General features: G+C 38.7%; 1 protein-coding gene across 3 annotated transcripts in view; it reads right to left on the bottom strand.

Moving 5' to 3' along the window:
- ANK3 (ankyrin 3) overlaps positions 1 to 15,550 on the bottom strand; it is a 704,894-nt gene extending 689,344 nt beyond the window's left edge. For all 3 annotated transcript variants that reach the window (XM_055354157.2, XM_055354158.2, XM_055354146.2), the window contains exon 1: positions 15,159 to 15,550. In XM_055354157.2, coding sequence (XP_055210132.2) covers positions 15,159 to 15,215 — 57 coding nt within the window. In that variant the 5' untranslated portion in view covers positions 15,216 to 15,550. The remainder of the gene's footprint in view (positions 1 to 15,158) is intronic.
- Between the last annotated feature and the right edge of the window lie 2,612 nt (positions 15,551 to 18,162).

Genomic DNA, 18,162 nt, shown 5'->3' with positions numbered 1-18,162 from the left:
TGGTTACAGCTCAACATCTGCCTTACTTAGGCAGGATGCCATCAGGCATTTGCCTTATATGGACATTGTCTGATCAACTATCAGCCTGTGATTGGCTGAGACTCAGCTGCTGTGATTATCTGAGACTTAGCTATTTGTTACAAGAATATATGCTGTTTGGTTGTAGTTTCTTTACATACTAAGTTAGGTTGGAGCTCACTACATGCAGAGACAGTTTTAGGCCAAATTTAATTTAATAGCATTTTTGTTGTTGTTTTAGAAGTAGGAGAGTTGGTTTTGTTGGTATTTACCTGAACATGACTTTGATTTTTCAGTAATAAACAACCTTTGCTTTTGTAATTTAAAAAACATTATTTTAAAACATTTAAACTTTACAAGCAAAGTAATAATTTAAAATGGGAGGAGTCGATGAAGCAAGGAATGTATTCACCTGAGCAATAATTTGAAATGGGAGGAGTCAATGATACAGGGAATTTACTCACCTGAAATTAAAAAGGATGAGGACAGGGCTACTTAATTTTGGGCTTCAAACATAGAAGGAAAAAAAAAAGTATTCTTAATTTTACTCTATAAAAACATGTTTGTGCTACCAACATCTCAACAAAAACTATATGCTCCAGCTCAGTTCCAAATGTAATTTCTAAACAGTAGGACAATATACACATCACCAAAAACCTTAACTAGGGATAAGAAGTATTCCACAAGCACAATTACCAAGCCATTTTATTTCACTTAAAAAAAATTTTTTTAATGGCCACCCCATTCAGAGAGAAACCAAGCCATTTTAGAGAGTGGAATTCTGTGACTATGTGAATAAGAAGCACTCATAAGACCAAATGTACAACAAATGATAGTACACAAAAGTTATGCAAAGAAAAGATACCCAAGAGAAAAACTGCTCTCTGCTTTTCCTTCAACCTAAATTTTTTTCTTGTGTTTTACTTTATTGGATTTATTACAAAACACATGCTTATTTTAATATATCAAACTATACAGCACAAAGAAAAGCTAATAAATCTTCCTCCCCTCAAAATTCCATTCCCCTGAGACAACCAAATCCTTGAACGGCCTCAATTCAGACAAATATTGTGACTTCTTTCTTTTGCTTTTTGTTTTGTTTTGTTTTTAAACTAGTATTACGCAATACTCACTGCTTGGTAACTTGCTTTTTTGCTTTACTATTTGTAGCTCTAACTCACTTTTAAATTATCACTTTCCATATAATAAAGAAACCATAAATACATTCAACCAGTCCCATAAAGGTAAACTTAGTTTGTTTCTGGTCTTTTTGCTTTACAAACACTGCTGTAATAAGCATCCTTGTAAACATTAATGTATCCTTACATATTAATATTTTCATTTCTATTGCAGGAGTTCCCCAAAGTGGTTTGCTGTAACAAACAATAAGCATGTTTTAAGAGATTAACTATTTGCCTACGCTTTCCACCAAAAAAGTTGTACCAATTGATGCTCAAATCAGCAATATTTGGAAGTGTCCATATCCTCAACATTATAAAGATTTTTTATTTTTGCCAATCTGAAAAATAAAATGCTATCAAATGAAAATTAGTCATTTTAACCTTTTATGACTTGTTAATGTATTTTTTATACATTTATTAGCCAGTTACTTTCCCTCTTCTATGAGGTGTCTATTCATACCCCAGAGCCATTTATCCTTTTGGTACTTTGTCCTTTTCTTCACAATATGTACAAGTTCTTTGCATAATAGAGATATAATATCTTGTCACATTATTATAAATATTTTATTAACCTTTCTTCTGACTTTAATTATGATGTTATTTGCTATATTACTTGGTTATACATTTTATAAACAAATAAAAAATATATGGCATTGATTTTGGTGCAGTAAGCACATTATGGCACTGTTTGCTTTATGCATGAGATCACTGGAACCTTCATAGACTTTAGCTGCTATCTATCATAAGCAAATAGAAGAGAGATTAGCTTCATTTTAACATCAACTTATTATATCAATGATCTCTATTTTTAAGATCACTTTAAAGAAAAATGTTGAACGAATTCCCATCATTTTATTATAACAGGATGAGAGAAGAGGAGGAAGTTTAAGCAAAAGAATCTGATGTCCTTTTGCAACAGAGAATTTGTGAGAAATGTCCCTTCCTTACAAGGATAATACACAGTAGAAACGCATATTATTAACATATATTAGCACAGATATTACACACACATAGTAAAACTCAATTTTAACAATAGATGCTCACAAGATGGTAGCTATGTGCGAGACACTGTTCTAAGTGCTTTCCATGAAGGATCACATTTAATTCTCTCAACAACCCTATGAGATATGCACCCTATTTAAAGATGAGGAAATGGGTCTTTGAGAAATGAATTCAGTTACCCTTGTCACACAGCTACTATGAAATCTACTATACTACGTTATTTAGCAGAAAATTGTTGCAGGATCAAAGCTTCCAAAAATACAGAAATACAAAATACTATTAGGTTGGCAAAAAAGTAATTGTAGATTTTGCAATTAAAAGTAATTATATTATAAAAGTATAGTCTTGCCAGATTTCTAACACATTTGCGAAATCTTATATATCTATATCTGACTTAAATATAAGTATCTTTGAAGGTTTTCTGTTTGTTTTCAGACAGGGTCTTGCTCTGTTGCCCAGGCTGGAATGCAGTGATGTGATCACACATCACAGCTCAGTGCAGCCTCCACATCTTGGGCTCAAGCGATCCTCCCACCTCAGCCTCCTGAGTAGCAGGGACCACAGGTGCACACCACTATGCCCTGCTAATCTTTGTAATTTTTGTAGAGATAGGGTTTTGCCATATTGCCTAGGCTGGTCTCAAACTGCTGAGCTCAAGCAATCTGCCAGTCTCAGCCTCCCAAAGTGCTGGGATTACAGGCATGGGACACCAAGCCCAGACCTTTTGAAGGTTTTTGAAGGTCAAAGTGACCTTAATACTGTCCCACAGGAGATCATGTTAGTAAATACCATCCAACCAAGCATTTTTATGATTAACAGCTGTCAACTGAGCACCAGATGTGCTAGATCCTAGATGTGAGTAAGCAGATATAAAAATATCCAATTAGTAAAAATACCCTCTAGAAGTCCATTGTCCAGTTAGTTAGGGAAGAAACAGTAACTAAATAGTTCCAATAAGCTGTGTTAAATGCCATGACTGCAAAATGTACATGAAGTACTATAACACTATAGAAGACAGACTGACTGTCACCATCTGCAGAAGACCATGAAAGTTGCCCAGAAGAGGAGTACTTGAGCTTGTCTTGAAGGAAGATTTTCCAGGAAGAGAAAAATGAGAATGGCACAAATTAGCAGAGAGAAGACTTGTATGTAGAGGTGGAAAAATGCAAAGGCAGACTGCATTTAAAGAAAGTTGAAAAAATAAGTATAGCATGGTCACAGGATCAGATGTTTCACAAAAATAAACAGTAAAATGGTAAACTGTTTTGGGTCAAGATGGCAAAAGATATTCTGTACAACCCCCTAAGATGTTTGGACTTTATCCTATTTATAATGGGTAATCATAAAAGGTTTTTAAACAGAGGAATGACATCATATCTTTGTTTTGTACAGAAAAATGGTGAGACCAGCTGTCTATTAAAAGACAAGGCAGAAACAAGGAGAAAGTTTAAGCAGTTGTTCAAATAGCCCAAGTGAAAAATGATGAAGTCCAGAACCAAAGCAGTGGCATAGGGCTGGAGAGAAGATTGGATTCAATGGACATTTGCGGAGCAGTATTAAAATGATTTGTACTTCATTCCATGAGACAGGGAGAAAGGTCTTATTAATGACACAGATATCTAACTTGGGCAGACAGTGATTACTAACAGATAAAAGCTGCTTCAAGAATCCACATAAATGCACATTAAGGTATTTACTCATCCCTGCAGAGTCCTCATCAATTTCTAGGCAAACCTAGAGCTTAAAATTAGTTTAGTGGAGGTTCTGCAAAATAGCATGTACTAGTTTTAATTGACACCTTCATCATAGTTCATATCTCAAAGCATGGAGAATCTTTAAATTGGCTGAAATCTTACCAGTTGGGAGGAAACTCTGCAGAAGTGACTTTGCCAAGTGTACATACATTTTGAATGATAGGCTGAACCCAAATTTCCCAACTCAGAGAGCAACTCATTACACTGATTTTTCAAACATCTGAATAATTTCTGGCTGATCAGTTATACACATTGAGACAGACTTAAGTCTCCATGACTTAAGTGGACATCCGCACCAACCTAAACTATGCCATTTCATACCCCTTGCACCCCATAGCAGCTTTTCAATCCAACAAGACTCTGCAAAATGAAGGATAGAGCTGCAAGGAAATTTTAATTATTGCTTATGCACTTGTTCTGTTGGATTCAGTAGACTAAGAAAGCATAGTTTCTGGCATACCTGATGTTTAATAAAATGTAAAATTGACAGCCAGGTGTGGCAGCACACCTGTAGTGCCACCAGCTCAGGAGACTTGAGGCAGGAGGATCATTTAACCCCAAGAGATGGAGACTGTAGTGAGCTATGATCGCACCACTGCACTCCATCCTGGGCAACAAAATGAGATCTTGTCTCTAAAAAAAAAAAAATTAAAAATTAAAAAAAAATTAATTGCCAAAACCTCAAAGACAGGCTAAAAATCCCAAATCTCTTAAGATGTCAAATTTTAAAGTGTTCACTTATCACTGAGATAGTATTTGCTATTATTTATTATATTTGGCAAGATGCTAAAGGATATGGTTTGGATGTTTGTCCCCTCCAAATTCCATGTTGAACTATAACCCCCAATGTTGGAGGTGGGGCCTGGTGGGAGGTATTTGGATCATGGGGGCAGATCCCTCATGAAGGCCTAACACCATCCCCTTGGTGATGAGTGAGTTCTCATTCAGTGAGTTCATGGGAGATCTGGTTGTTTAAAAGAGTTTGGGACTTTCCCCTTCTCTCTCTTGCTCCCTATCTTGCCATATGATATGCCTGTCTTTGCCTTCCAGCAAAATTGGAAGCTTCCTGATGCCTTAGCAGGAGCCGATGCCAACACCGTGCTTCCTGTACAGCCTGTAGAACCATGAGCCAACTAATAAACCTATTTTCTTTATAAATTGCCCAGTCTCAAATATTCCTGTATAGCAACACAAAAACTAACCCACTAAATTACTTCAATGGAAAAACTATTACATTGAAAAGAGCAGCTCATTTCTTAAAGAGTACATTAAAAATATATCAATATTTTCACATAGTACTAAGCAATTTGAATTAATTACCTAATCATACAATTTGATCCTTATTACTTGAGAGGAAGTAGGAATTATTATTCCCAGGCTGCAGATAAGCAAATCATCTCTTGAATCTAATCATGCTCTTGAATCTAATTTTCACCACTTGCACTCTGGACATTCTTTGTATCCCTTCTTCAAGATCACAACACCTTCCTTTTCTGAGTATTTCATTTCATTTGTGGAGAAAACCAAAACACAGCACTGAAATTCATTCTCTGATGTCAACATTTCATTGATATTTATAAGAGGCACATTTAGACAACAAAGTGTTAGTGTAGATGAGACTCTTACACAAGAGCTAGGCCTTTCCTTGCATTTTACAGATAAACCTGACACTCTCACCTGTATGCCACTCATAAACAGGTGGACACTGGGGTCAAAGATGTAATCAGTTTCTCTCCAGCTTCTATACCTATCATTAAAATAATTGGGTGACCTTCTTTTCTCAGGAGAGTTCTCCTACTGAATATCAGCAACACCTCCACAGTAGCAATGGGTAGACACTCAAAGGCTGACCATTTTGAGTTGAACTTTTAACTATTAGGGCCCCTTTTTTTAAATGACCAAGACAGCTGATTTTACAAAAATGTGCAGCATACATAAAACATAATTATAGCCATTTTCTATAACTATCATCTCAGAATTACAAACAGTGAGTAGAAAGGGAAGATAAATTGAAAAGCAATCTGATGATGTGATGACTAAAGCTGGGGTCTGAGTGATGTGAGGTCAAGAGCCAGGAAACACAGGCAGCCTCTAGCAGTGGAATAAGGTAAAGAAATGGATTCTCCTCTAGCACCCCCAGAAGGAACATAGCCCTGCTGATCTACGGTGGACTTTTGGCCTCCAGAACCGCACCTAGTAAATCTGTATTGTTTTTAGTCCCCTCTACTACAAAAAGGTGATCTATTATACTTCAAAGTTAACTTGGAAAACAAGTATTACAATAGAATGTGATATATTTGCCCTCCTCCCCCCAAAATTTACATATCGATATCCTTTAAGGATAGTATACACACAGCAAACTATTTTTAGATACAATAGGATACTGAGCACCTTCTAAATCCATGAAGTATGATAAAGATACAATAAGTATCACTTTAGAATTAAATATTTAGCATATTACATTCTAATTCTGTAAAAACTGGTAGTACTATATGGCACATCAGTCTCTATTATCCAAAACGCAAAATTAACAAGGAACTTAATTTTTAAATTCACACTAAATCAAGTGTACTGTCTTGTAAACATTTTAAAAAGAAAAAGATATTCCTCTGAAATTTCACTTGAAACTTTAGAAAACCAATCCAAATTTTATTTCACTTGGAACATCCATTCCATATAATGATAATGTGAGGATCTCTTTGGTTAAGCCTTGTGGTAACAGAGTTAATCACAATAAAAGGAACTCAAACAGTATCAAATAACAACGTGTTGTCTAGTTTTGTTTAACTTCACCATCCAGAGGGTTGAGTTAACTATACTTCCCGGTTCATGGCACATTATCATCATTTTCTTTCTTTATTCCTTTTTATCTCCATAGCCCACTCCCATGCTCTGGATCCCACGCAGGCAGCCATTCTAACGTGTTTAAGGAGTATCTTTATGTAAAATGTACTTTATGTAAGTACTCTTACAAAATGTGCACTGTGCTGGGCTAATGAATTTTAAACTCACATAAAGGATTTAATGTTTATGTACTTCACACTCTTATCTTTTCACCAAGCACTATATTCTTAAAATCTATTTGAGTTCCTTATGTTTATCTAATCCTTTGCTTCTACAGCTACAGACAACTCCATGACGTGCACCCGCCATTTTTCCTCTCCCCCAAGCAATGCTCGCTCAGTTACCTTCCATTCCCCTCCACCACTAATAACAGAAGTAAACAACCTTGGACAGGTCTTCTTGGGGACCTCTGGTACATATTCCTGTGTCCACCTGTAGGAACGGAATTGCTGGGTCACAGAGTAGATAACTAGTCAATTTGCTTAAGTAATGCCAGATTGCTTCCCAGAACAGCAGCCCCCATCTGTGCTTCCACCAGCACACGCAAGGCTTCCTATTTATTCCCTCCTTCCCTCATTTGGCTTTGCTATTATACTTCTTAGCTCCGTAAGAACCAGGAATAAGTCTACCTCAGAACCTTGCTTTTCTTTTCTTTTCAATAAAATGAGACTCTCTACTTCAACTACCTGATATGGTTGTTGTGAGACATGAATACAAAGAAATAACATGAGAGTACTTTTTAAAATATATAAATAGCTGCTTACAAAGGTAAGCAATTAGTGTTATTTTTGTTCTTATAATGAAAGTTTCTAACTATTGTCCCCCCATCCCAGCCCCAAAAAGAAAGGAGATAAGTGAATGAGCCTAAAGCTTGGAAAATGAAATTTTCCCAAACATGGAGAAACTGAAACAGAATGGGGAAAGTAATTTTTCTTGTTTACTCATCTATGCATTTATTTCATCAAATATTTTATTAAGAACTATGTACCTGGCTCTCTACTAGTCCTAAAATATAAAAAATTGTACAGCAAATATGCACAAAGTTCACATCCAAATTTTCCATGTATGCCTTGAATTTTGTAATTACTTCAACAATGTAATTACTTCAACGATGATAGCTTCTGGTATCACAGAAGAACAGCTCCTATTTATTGAGCATCTACTATATCAGCACATCACATAGCTTCTCTCAAATACTTAGAACAATCCCACAAGGTGGATGTGATTACTTTAATCCTTCATATAAAAAAAAGACACAGTTAGGTGATTTGCCAAGTCAAGCAATTAAATTGCACAGCCAGAAAACCCCAGCTCATTAAAGTCCAGGTTTCTCCTTTCCACTCCATCTAATTTCTGCCTAAAAGATAGGTTCAAAGATATTTGTAGTAGAGTCAGACATAAGGATATGAACAAAATGTCATAGAAAGTACAAAGGTGCACACAAGGTTCAATAGTAAACACTACCATTTATTTAATATTCATCATGTACCAAGTGCTTTATGTGCATTAGTTATAATCCTTATACAAATATTGTAAAGGAGCTGCTTCACCTCCATTTTAAAGATGTGGAAGCTGAGATTCAGTTTACCAAGGTCATGCAGTTGCTACACCAGTAAAATTCAGACTAAAACATAGCTCTTCCTAACTCTAAAACCACGGTTTTGGTTTTGTTTTTTTCTTCTTTGCTGTAAATGGGTACTTCCTATTTGAGAGTGATAGAAATTTTCTAAAATTAGTTTGTGGTGGTGGCTGTACAACTCTGTAAATAAACAAAATTCACTGAATTGAGCACTTTAGTTGGGTGAATTCTATGGTATATAAATTATATCACAATAAAGCTGTTTTAAAAACTTGTTTTCCTTCTGTAACTATATTTTCTTTTACAAGCTTGTAAAGTCTTATTTAACATCAACGTCTTTTTTCAATATTCACATTTCATCAATAGTTACAATTGCATTTAAAAAATTCTCAGATTAAGTAAATACCAAAGGAACAATTTCCCCAATGGATTTTCCTCTACCCTACCATTCTGATCTAAAATCTTTCATTCCCTAGAGATGTGAGGTAAGACATGAATATTTTCTTACAGAGTTAAGTACATACTAACCTTAGATCCTACAATTTCAGTCTTAAGCACTTACATACCCCCGCCCCAAGCAAAAGAAAGGGAAAGGATTTTTGTACAAAAATATTCTTGGCATCTTTATTTGTCACAGTCAAAAGTTGAAAACAACTCAAATGTCTGGTGAATGGACAAACTGTGGCATGTTCATACAATGAAATACTACTTAGCAATAAAAAGGAATAATCTACTAATACCTAAAACAACATGGATTAATATCAAAAACATTATGCTCAGAGAAAGAAGCTAGACACAAAAATGTATACATAGGCAAAACTCATCTATAGTGAAAGAGATCAGACTGGCAGTCTCCTGGAGGGTTGGGAGTTTAACTGGAAAAGAACTCAAGTAAACTTCTCAGTTTGGCAAAAATATTCTATTGTGATAGGGTTTGATAACTGTCAAAATTCAACAAATTGTACACTTAAATGTAGTGAGTTTTATTGTATGTGAATTATACCTCAATAAAGGTGATAATTAGACATGTACACATACCAACACATACACAAGCAAAACAAGAATCTATTATGCTTAACTTGACATCCTTAGAAACAGGGTCTTAAAAATCATAATCCATCATCCTAACATCAAATAAGCCAGTTACAGACCTCAGTTCTCTCATATCTAATCTAGGTATTTAAGGACCTACTTGGCATTTATTTTGTTCTCAGTGGAAAAAGAGAGACCTAATCAACTATTCTCCAGTGCAAGAGCCCTTTCCCTACTTAAAAGTTCATTGAAACAGTCTGCTGAACTATGACATTTTGAAAAGTAAGAACTAGTTATTTATCTGTGCTTCCCCATGTGTGCCTGATACCTGGTGTCATATAAATTTGAAAAAAACCGTTCATCCAACTAAAAATGAAATCTGTGCATCTCACTGTACGTAAGTGGTGTGCTTACCAATTCTGTGCTTCTCTTTCCAACTCCATGTTCATCGCCTCTTGGTAACTTGAAATCAGCCATAGTAGAGGTAGGAATCAGCAAACGCTACAAATCAGGGCTTTTTTTTATTTTAGGGACATTTTACCAGCATACCACTGATAATATCTCAACTTTTTTAAAAAAGAAAGAAAACCTCAAGGACCCACAGAGGCCAAGCAGTTATTCTCAATTGTTCTCCACCTACTACGGGAAATGTTTCCGTTCTTCTACACCCAAGTCCTTGTTTTTTGGTGAGTGTTCAATTACCAGCCCAAACTCACTGACATGTCATCTTACCACTTCCTGTTGGAACTAACAAATGTTTGTTGTCTAAGATGCCATCAATCGTAGGGAGCACAATTGCTTTAAAATCAGATTTTCAGGGAAAACGAAATCATTTTTTTAAAAACAATAAATGTAAAAGTTCCCAATATTTGGAAAATTATTCTAACATTAGGAATTCCAATGTGAGGGAAAAAGTGTTTCCTAGAAACAAGGAAATGTATCACTTATTACTAATTGTCTATAACTCTTTCAGCATTTAAATTTTTTTAAATCGTAGACTGTTATAGTTGGAATAAACCTTAGAAATACTTTTTTCCAACCCTCTCCTTCATCTAGTGAAGAAATGGAAGCTCAGGAAGTGATACATTTCTGAGGTTACAGAACTAGTTAGTTGGAGAATGGGGACTTCATTCCTTGACTCCTGGTTTTACTACCATTGGTCTCTCCATCAGTTACCAGACAAAGGTTCCAATCCAATTTCAGGTTACCAAATTACAGCTTGTATAGTCTTCCTGAAGGTCAATTTCATCATGTGTAAAATGCCAGGGGTGGTGGGTAACAATACTTACCCTCTAGTTTATTGTGAAGTACATAGTATCTACTGTGAGAGGCATAATAAATCATGGTTGTTATTATTACTAGACAATGCAGTTGTATTTTCAAGATGCATATGTCTTCTCTATCTTGGATTATACACTTCTTTTTACTTAACAGTAAACCCCATGCTTTCACTGTGTACCTAAGAGTGCCTTTTACAAGATAGGAGCTCAAAAGTACGTGTTGTTTAAATAATGGAAGCTGCTACTAAATCTGAATGTCAGGTTCTTATCATTTTTAGATTCTTAACTTAACAAACATTAATTGGAGTTAATGTGTATCAAGCCCTATGTTTGATGCTAATGAGCAACACTGCAGTCACATAGCTGCTTTTTGCCAGATTCCCTATAAAGCATCGTGACATGAAAAAAGTGGGGAAAGAGAAGCCCTACACTTGTAGAGCATATCCTCAGCATGAAGCCTTGGCATCCCCCAGAGAAGTAGCACAGCCCAGAAATGAAGCTAGATGACATAATAGCTACCAATAAATCACCATAGTTATCTTCAAAACACATAGGAAAATAGCCTTTCCAGTTTAGCAACACATAGTTCTTAATTCAACAATGGCATTCAAATTAACTTCAGTTCTGGCATTCAAATTAACTTCCCCTATCAAGCCAGGTCTAAAATATATGTTAGGGCCAATTTTTCATTACTTCCCTTCTCTTAACATCATCTGAAAATGACAGTGCCAAAGCATCATCTGATCAAAAAACACCACAATAATTTATTTCATATTTTAAAGCTCTAACTCCAAACACTAGATCATTTAGCCTCAGGTTATTAATATACATCAAATACTAGAAGCAGTTTGTTCTGGGAAAAATACTACCATCTACTCAGAACTGAAAACACATAACTTTCGTCTGATTGCTTTCTTCTTGTCCATCACACCACATGACACTTGGTAATTAATCCATATAAGACCTTCCTACGAGAGAAAATTCAGGAGTAATTTCCATAAAACTTCAACAAATTACTTCTATTTTGATACCACTGATCTCACTCCCATAGTCAAACAGAAATCTGATCAACTCCTGGAAAAATCTATGTCCTTTTGAATGGACAAACCCTTTGGACGATTTTGTTTGTCCACCTTCAAACATGCTGAGACAAGTGTCTGGGATATATTTCACCATGCGTGTAGATTTTGGAAATGTTACCACATTTTTTAGAGTCTAATCAGGAAAAAAGATGCATGGTCCTCAAATAAATACTGTACTTAATGCTAAAAGTTTTTTTGTTTTTGAGACAGGGTCTCACTCCACTGCACTCCACCCTGTCACCCAGGCTGGAGTGCAGTGGCATGAGTTTCACTTACTGTGGCCTCAACCTCCCAGGCCCAAGTGATCCTCCCACCTCAGCCTCCAGAATAGCTGGGACTACAGGCACTTGCCCCCATGCCCTACTAATTTTTTCATTTTCTGTAGACACAGGGTCTCGCTATGTTACCAGGGCTGGTCTCGAACTCCTGGGCTCAAGTGATCCTCCCATCTCGGCCTCCCAAAGTTCTGGGATTATAGGCATAAACCACCTTGCCTGCTCTAATAGAACTTTCAAATTATAACTAATAACAGCTGAGCTTTTAATACTTAAAACACATGTCTAGGAGAAAGTAGACTATATTTAAACAACTTTTAAAATTGTATCATGGATAGAAGGCAACTGAAAATTTTTAAGCTATTTTCACATGTCGACAAAGGATGAAAATAAAAAATTGCAATTAAATGGCCCTATTGTTCCAAGTACCTTAACATTAACCCAGCATCTGACTGGCATTCACATTTGCAAGATCCAAGGATATAGTTATGTGAACAACAGCCCAGTCAATACATACAGGGAAAAGTTACTTCAGATCTGATTAGATCTTTAGTAACCTTGATCTTTCTAGAAGCATAAACTTTAATAATGTGAGTTTGGGGAAGCTGTATCAAGGCTAAACATTCCAATTAAAATTCATTATGTGTTCTAACTCAGAATCAATCTTGTGTAAAAGTGTCAGATAGTTGGACTTGTCAGTTTCAGGTATTTACTTCATTCAAAAAGGTAAAAATGCCATTTACATAGGCTAGAATTTTATATAATCTCCAATTTGGATTATACAGATTCCCTATAATTACAATAACACATTTGACAAAAATATACAGACATTTTGTGCATAAAAATGAATAACTTTAAATAAAGAAGTAACTAATTGGAGATTAACCTGGGGAAAACTGCTGAGAGTCCATAACAATTATATTCTTCTCAGTTATCAACATATCATTCTAGAGTTAGGGACACTTATTTCTTTAAACTCATGAACACTGTAAAAAGAAAAAAAATTAAGTACTGAAAAAAAGAAAACCACAGGTATACATACACTAATATAAACACCACCATAAAAATGCAAACAGATTCAGAATCCACACTGTTTCCTTGGATTCCAAAACACACCATTGGCCTTTACATTGTCTGAAGGATCTTGAGCTACAATATCTGCTATGGAGCGTAACACATCGCTGTGTAGATTATGAAACATATTTATTTACGTCTTAACAAAAAGAACACTGAGAACCATCATAAATAACAATCTAACTACAGTCCAAATTCAAAGCTCACTTATTTATCCTCCACTGATTTGAGAACTAAGAGAAGTTGGCCCTCCAGATATTAGTAGCTGATTTGGAGATATTCAAAGGATTGTTTTGCTTCAGTCCGTTTTTGTTTCAGAACTGTGGTTTTAACTTTACATTCACTTTCATTACAGAAATTTGCTTCCTTAAACATGCACCGGTTTGAGCCCAGGTCAGCAGATGACAAGGCTGCCTGAACTGCTAAAGCAGCAATCTGTGTCCAATCTGAGACTGCCTCCCTATAAAGCCTACCTGCCCTGACCTACCCTCCTGGAATGAAGTCCCATGTAACCCCAGGATGACTCTTCTATGCTTTTACGAATAAGAGAAAGTGACCTCTTCCAAAATTAGACAACCCATACTCTCAAGCAAGCAAAATCAAAATCAGAATCTATGTAGCAATCAAAACCACCAATTGACTTGGTTGAAACTTCAGAGTCTTCTTTTGAAGACTTCTCATTGATTCCCTGAGGATTTTTAGAGACGACAACTAAAGGAAAAACATGACATGGGCAAGATTTGTGTTTCAAGGGCAATTCTACATAACTTAAAACTAGGTGAACTGTTGTTTTCAAGACGATTCAAATGTGCCTCATTTTTAAAACACGTAGTATTTATTCTTCTGCGAAAACAGGTAATGCAAGCCCACGATTTAAAAAAAAAAAAAAAACAAAAGTCCTAAAAGGTATGTGAAAGGTAAGGGTAAGTCTCCCTCCTCACCCTCTCATTTGTCTCCCCAATCCCCCTTCCCGGGACGACTACTGTTTCTCAGGAACCTTTCCCTAGCCATTCCATGCAAATGCAAACATAAGCGAGTGTTTTAAACCAATTATGCCACATTATACACACCGTGGCAGCACCAAAATTGCTATTAAACGCCTCCGGGCGTAAAGGTGGCAATCTGCTGAGGGGTGTGGGGTGGGAAGAAGGAGACTATCTTGATGCAGCGGTTTTGCTCGTCAGGCAACCGATTTCTACTTCTTGTTTTTGTTTGCATGCCTTTACAAGGCTCTCGGAGATCGAAGAGAAGGTAAACCCACCAAAGCCACCCCCTGGCACTGCCACGATAGCCACCCTGCTCTGCAGGTTTCTGTCTCAATCTATAAATTATGTTCCATACTTTCATGGAGTTAAATCGGCTCACTTTCAAAAAAGAAAAGAAAACAAAACAAACAAACAACAACAACAAACGCCTAACTCTGAAGGTAACTTTCAGAGTCTGAAGGTAACTTTCAGAGTCTGAAGGTAACTTTCAGAGTCTGAAGGTAACTTTCAGAGTCTGAAGGTAACTTTCAGAGCCAGGTGATTTCCGAACCAGGTGATTTCCTCCCCGCCAAACGTGCAGCCTCTGCAGCCTGCTTCAGTCGTGTCCTTAGGAAAGGTTCAGCCTGGCACGGAGTTGGAGGGGCGAGCCAAGAGCAGAGAAGCCCCAAGAACGAGAGACCGAGGTGAGGGCGTCCTGAGCCCGGGGCCCGCTTTTTTTTTTTCTAGACGAATGTTTCCAAGCAGAAGCCCCAAGTCCTCGGGCCCCCTTCTCTCCTGGGGATGCTCCAGCACTGGGACCGAGTTCGAGCTCTCGCCTCTGTCCCGGGCCGCAACTTTCAGGCGCAACTGGACTCCCACGATCCGCAGGAACCGGGTCCCCTCCACTCGCCCTCCCGGAGCCTCGCGGCGCCGCCTAGCACCCCCAGGAGGGCAGGATTCCAGGGAGTCTCCAGGACTCCTGGGGCCCCCCGGCCCGGGCCTCCCTCCCGCCCGGGTCCCCGCATGCCCCTGGGTGAAGGCAGCCGCAGGTAGGGGGCGGCGCGGCGCTCACCTGGGCAGGAGCGGAGTCCTCGGTGCCCGCGGGAGAGGAGGAGGCGGAGGAGGCCATGTTGTGGGGCTGCTGCTGCTGCTCCTTCCAGGAACTCCAGTCTCTCCTCCCCGTCCCGCTCCTCCGGCCTCCAAACGTGGGACTTCTTGGGAAAAAGTTCGGCCGCGGCTCAGGAACACCAAGCGCGGCCCCGCGACGCCCGCCCAGCACGGCCCCTCCTCCTCCTGCTGTGTCCGCTGCGACCGCCAGGTGCCCGCGCGGGCCGGTGCGCGGGGGGCGGGCCCGGCTCAGGTAAAGGCGCGGCTGGGCCGGAGGCCGAGGCTGCTTTGCACCCAGCTCCCCGCGATCACATCCAGTCGGCCAGGGCCCAGGGGCCAGGGTAAGAGGAAGATGGCCTTAGGGTGACTAGGAGCAGCAGAGGCAGCTCCAGGAAGAGAGAGAGGGCGAGTCCTCTTTCCTCCGGGCTGCTGAATAGAGTTTCATTAGCCATCCCCATAATAATAATAATAATAAAATAACATGGCTTAAGGGAATAAAATCATCTTTAGGCAATTTTTTTTGCATTTTTATTATTATTAATCTGTAGCATACGATCTATGTAAAAGCAATGTGTCCCAGGCAGATAGCTTCCGAGCAATGCCCCCAGCCTCCCTTCCACCCCGCCGAGGTCCTGGCAGCACTCAGATTGCTTCAGCTACGTGCCCAATTAAAATATTAAACTCTGGAGCTGTCCGGGGTGGGAGGGAGGCACTGAGCCTGATCCAGCAACAGAATGGGGAGCAGGGGACCTCTGAGCGTCCTTGTTTCTAGGAGCTCATATGATAAGGGTTTTGCTACACTCCTGTCTTGGACAAGGCCGGCGGGATAGGTGGATATCAGGCCACTGCCCCCACAGAATTTACTATTCTAGTTGGTGTGGGGCGAGGGGAGCAATTGCCCTCACGTAATGTCTCCTAAAGGGAGGACATCTCACTTGGAGTCACGGAAGATAGGTCTAGTCGGTGCACCGAGCAGGGCCAGGGCATTAAATGACTGTGAATCACATAGTAAGAAATGGATTCCTTTTTGCATTCTCTTTCAGTTCTTCCGTATACAAGGAGAAAGTATTCTCTCTCAAACAGTAAACTCCCTTTTATCACAGAGCAGGCTCCAGGCTCAAAGCCCTAGGTAAGCACTGGTATCTAACTGGAATTTATAACATTGTTTCATTTTCATTGTTTAGTTCCATTGTTTATTGTTACTGTTATTTTCTATTTAAGGCAAGTGAAAGTGGGTTTTCTACTTAAGGTAGGGATCCAGAAGTTCTTTCCTAGCAAGTGTATATGTTTAAAAAATATTTTAAAAGGGTAATTGTCCAGGTGGGACTGGGATAAGCAAAATTTCAAAAGGTAGGCAGGGAATGACTCAAGTATGGGAAACATACTTTTGCCAACAAGTAACAACTAAATACTGGAATGACTTTATTACCAGAGAACACTGCAGTGAGTTAGCTATGTCTCCCATCTAACACCTTGCTCATTTTCTCCGTAACACACATTAAACTGAAATAACATTTATTGGGCATTAGCTCTGTGTTGGACTCTGTGCTAAGCACTTTATTCATGTGGTCTCATTTAGTCTTCACAAAACCCTTGCAAGACAGGCAGCACAATCTGGAAACTGAGTCTCAGAAACATTATTTAGCCAAGGTCACACACTAATAGAGTAACAATAACTCTTTAGGCATTCTTAACATGAGCTTTATAAACCACTTCAGAATTTAGCAAGTCCATAAACCCCTTAAAATTTTATGTTAAATTCCGTGTGCTATTTCATAGGGAGAAAGCACATCATCTTCATCAACTTTTCAAAAGGATTTGTGTGTCCCCAGAAAGTTAAGAACCACTGTCATCATTATTTCCAAGGCTATCCTATGCCTTGGATTTTAAGGTCCGTTGGGGCAAAAGTCCTGTTTTTCTTTTATCTCTCACTGTGCCTAGCCTAGTTCTCTATTCCCTCAGGCACTCATAGGAATTGGTTGCCCAAATTGAATGTGTGAAGCAGACAATAGAGATTACAAGGGCCAGGCGCTAGTGGCTTGGGAGACGCATCACCTTGGTAAAGCCTGCACAGACACAGGTATTTTACAAGCCAACTCCCTGGCACCGATACAGCCACAGAGCCATCTTAAACAAGAGGCAAGCAGCCAGCCAGGTAGACAATAGAGGGAGAAAAAAACTCTACAGGAAGTTAGCACAAGGAGCAGCACCTGGGAGAGAAGCTCAGAAAGGGGTGCTTCCCTGCAGAGCTATTCCAGGCAAGTCTGTTGATCTGGCTGTCTGTTTCTGAGAAATACTTGTGTTCCAGAGCATCAAAGACACTTCCCCTCCTCCAGAGGCATACTGCAACGTAACTGAAAAGCTAACTGGAAGAAGTAACTGCAGTCTGGCAACATCTCTCCTACCTTTAAAGATTAAACCAAAAATCTTTCCATGCAGCCTAAGTTTGTCTCTAAGTTTGTCCTCCTCTCTGTTTCTCTTTTCACAGCCAAGTATCTTGAAGGGATAGTAGTTGACACTGGGGTCCCTATTTTCTCACTTGCACACTACTTTATTTATAGTCATCAGGCCTCTGCCCTTCCTCAGCTACTGAAACTTCTCTTTTCAAGTTATGGTTGATCTCCTCTTTGCCACAGCCATGAAAGACTTTTCTAGACCATATCTAGGTTATTTTTTTCAAGATCATTTGGTATGGCTGACTGTTATCTCCTCCTTAAACATCTTCTAGGATTTTGACCTCCGTCTGCCTTATTTCTCACATCATGCACTATCTCTTTGTGATCTCATTCACATTAAGGCTTAGCTATCACATAATGACTCCCAAATCAAACTAAGACAATTTCCCTGAATCCCAAACCCAATTTCTTCTCATCCAAAAGGGAAAACATCATTTCTCCTTTCCTACCCCCAAGGACAGCAGAATCATGTACTACCAATGCTCCCTAGCCTAGCACCACCAAGCAAGCAAG

This window comes from Gorilla gorilla, chromosome 8, assembly GCF_029281585.2.
Source record: "Gorilla gorilla gorilla isolate KB3781 chromosome 8, NHGRI_mGorGor1-v2.1_pri, whole genome shotgun sequence".
Lineage (NCBI taxonomy): Eukaryota > Metazoa > Chordata > Mammalia > Primates > Hominidae > Gorilla > Gorilla gorilla.
This window is presented reverse-complemented; position numbering and strand designations above follow the sequence as displayed.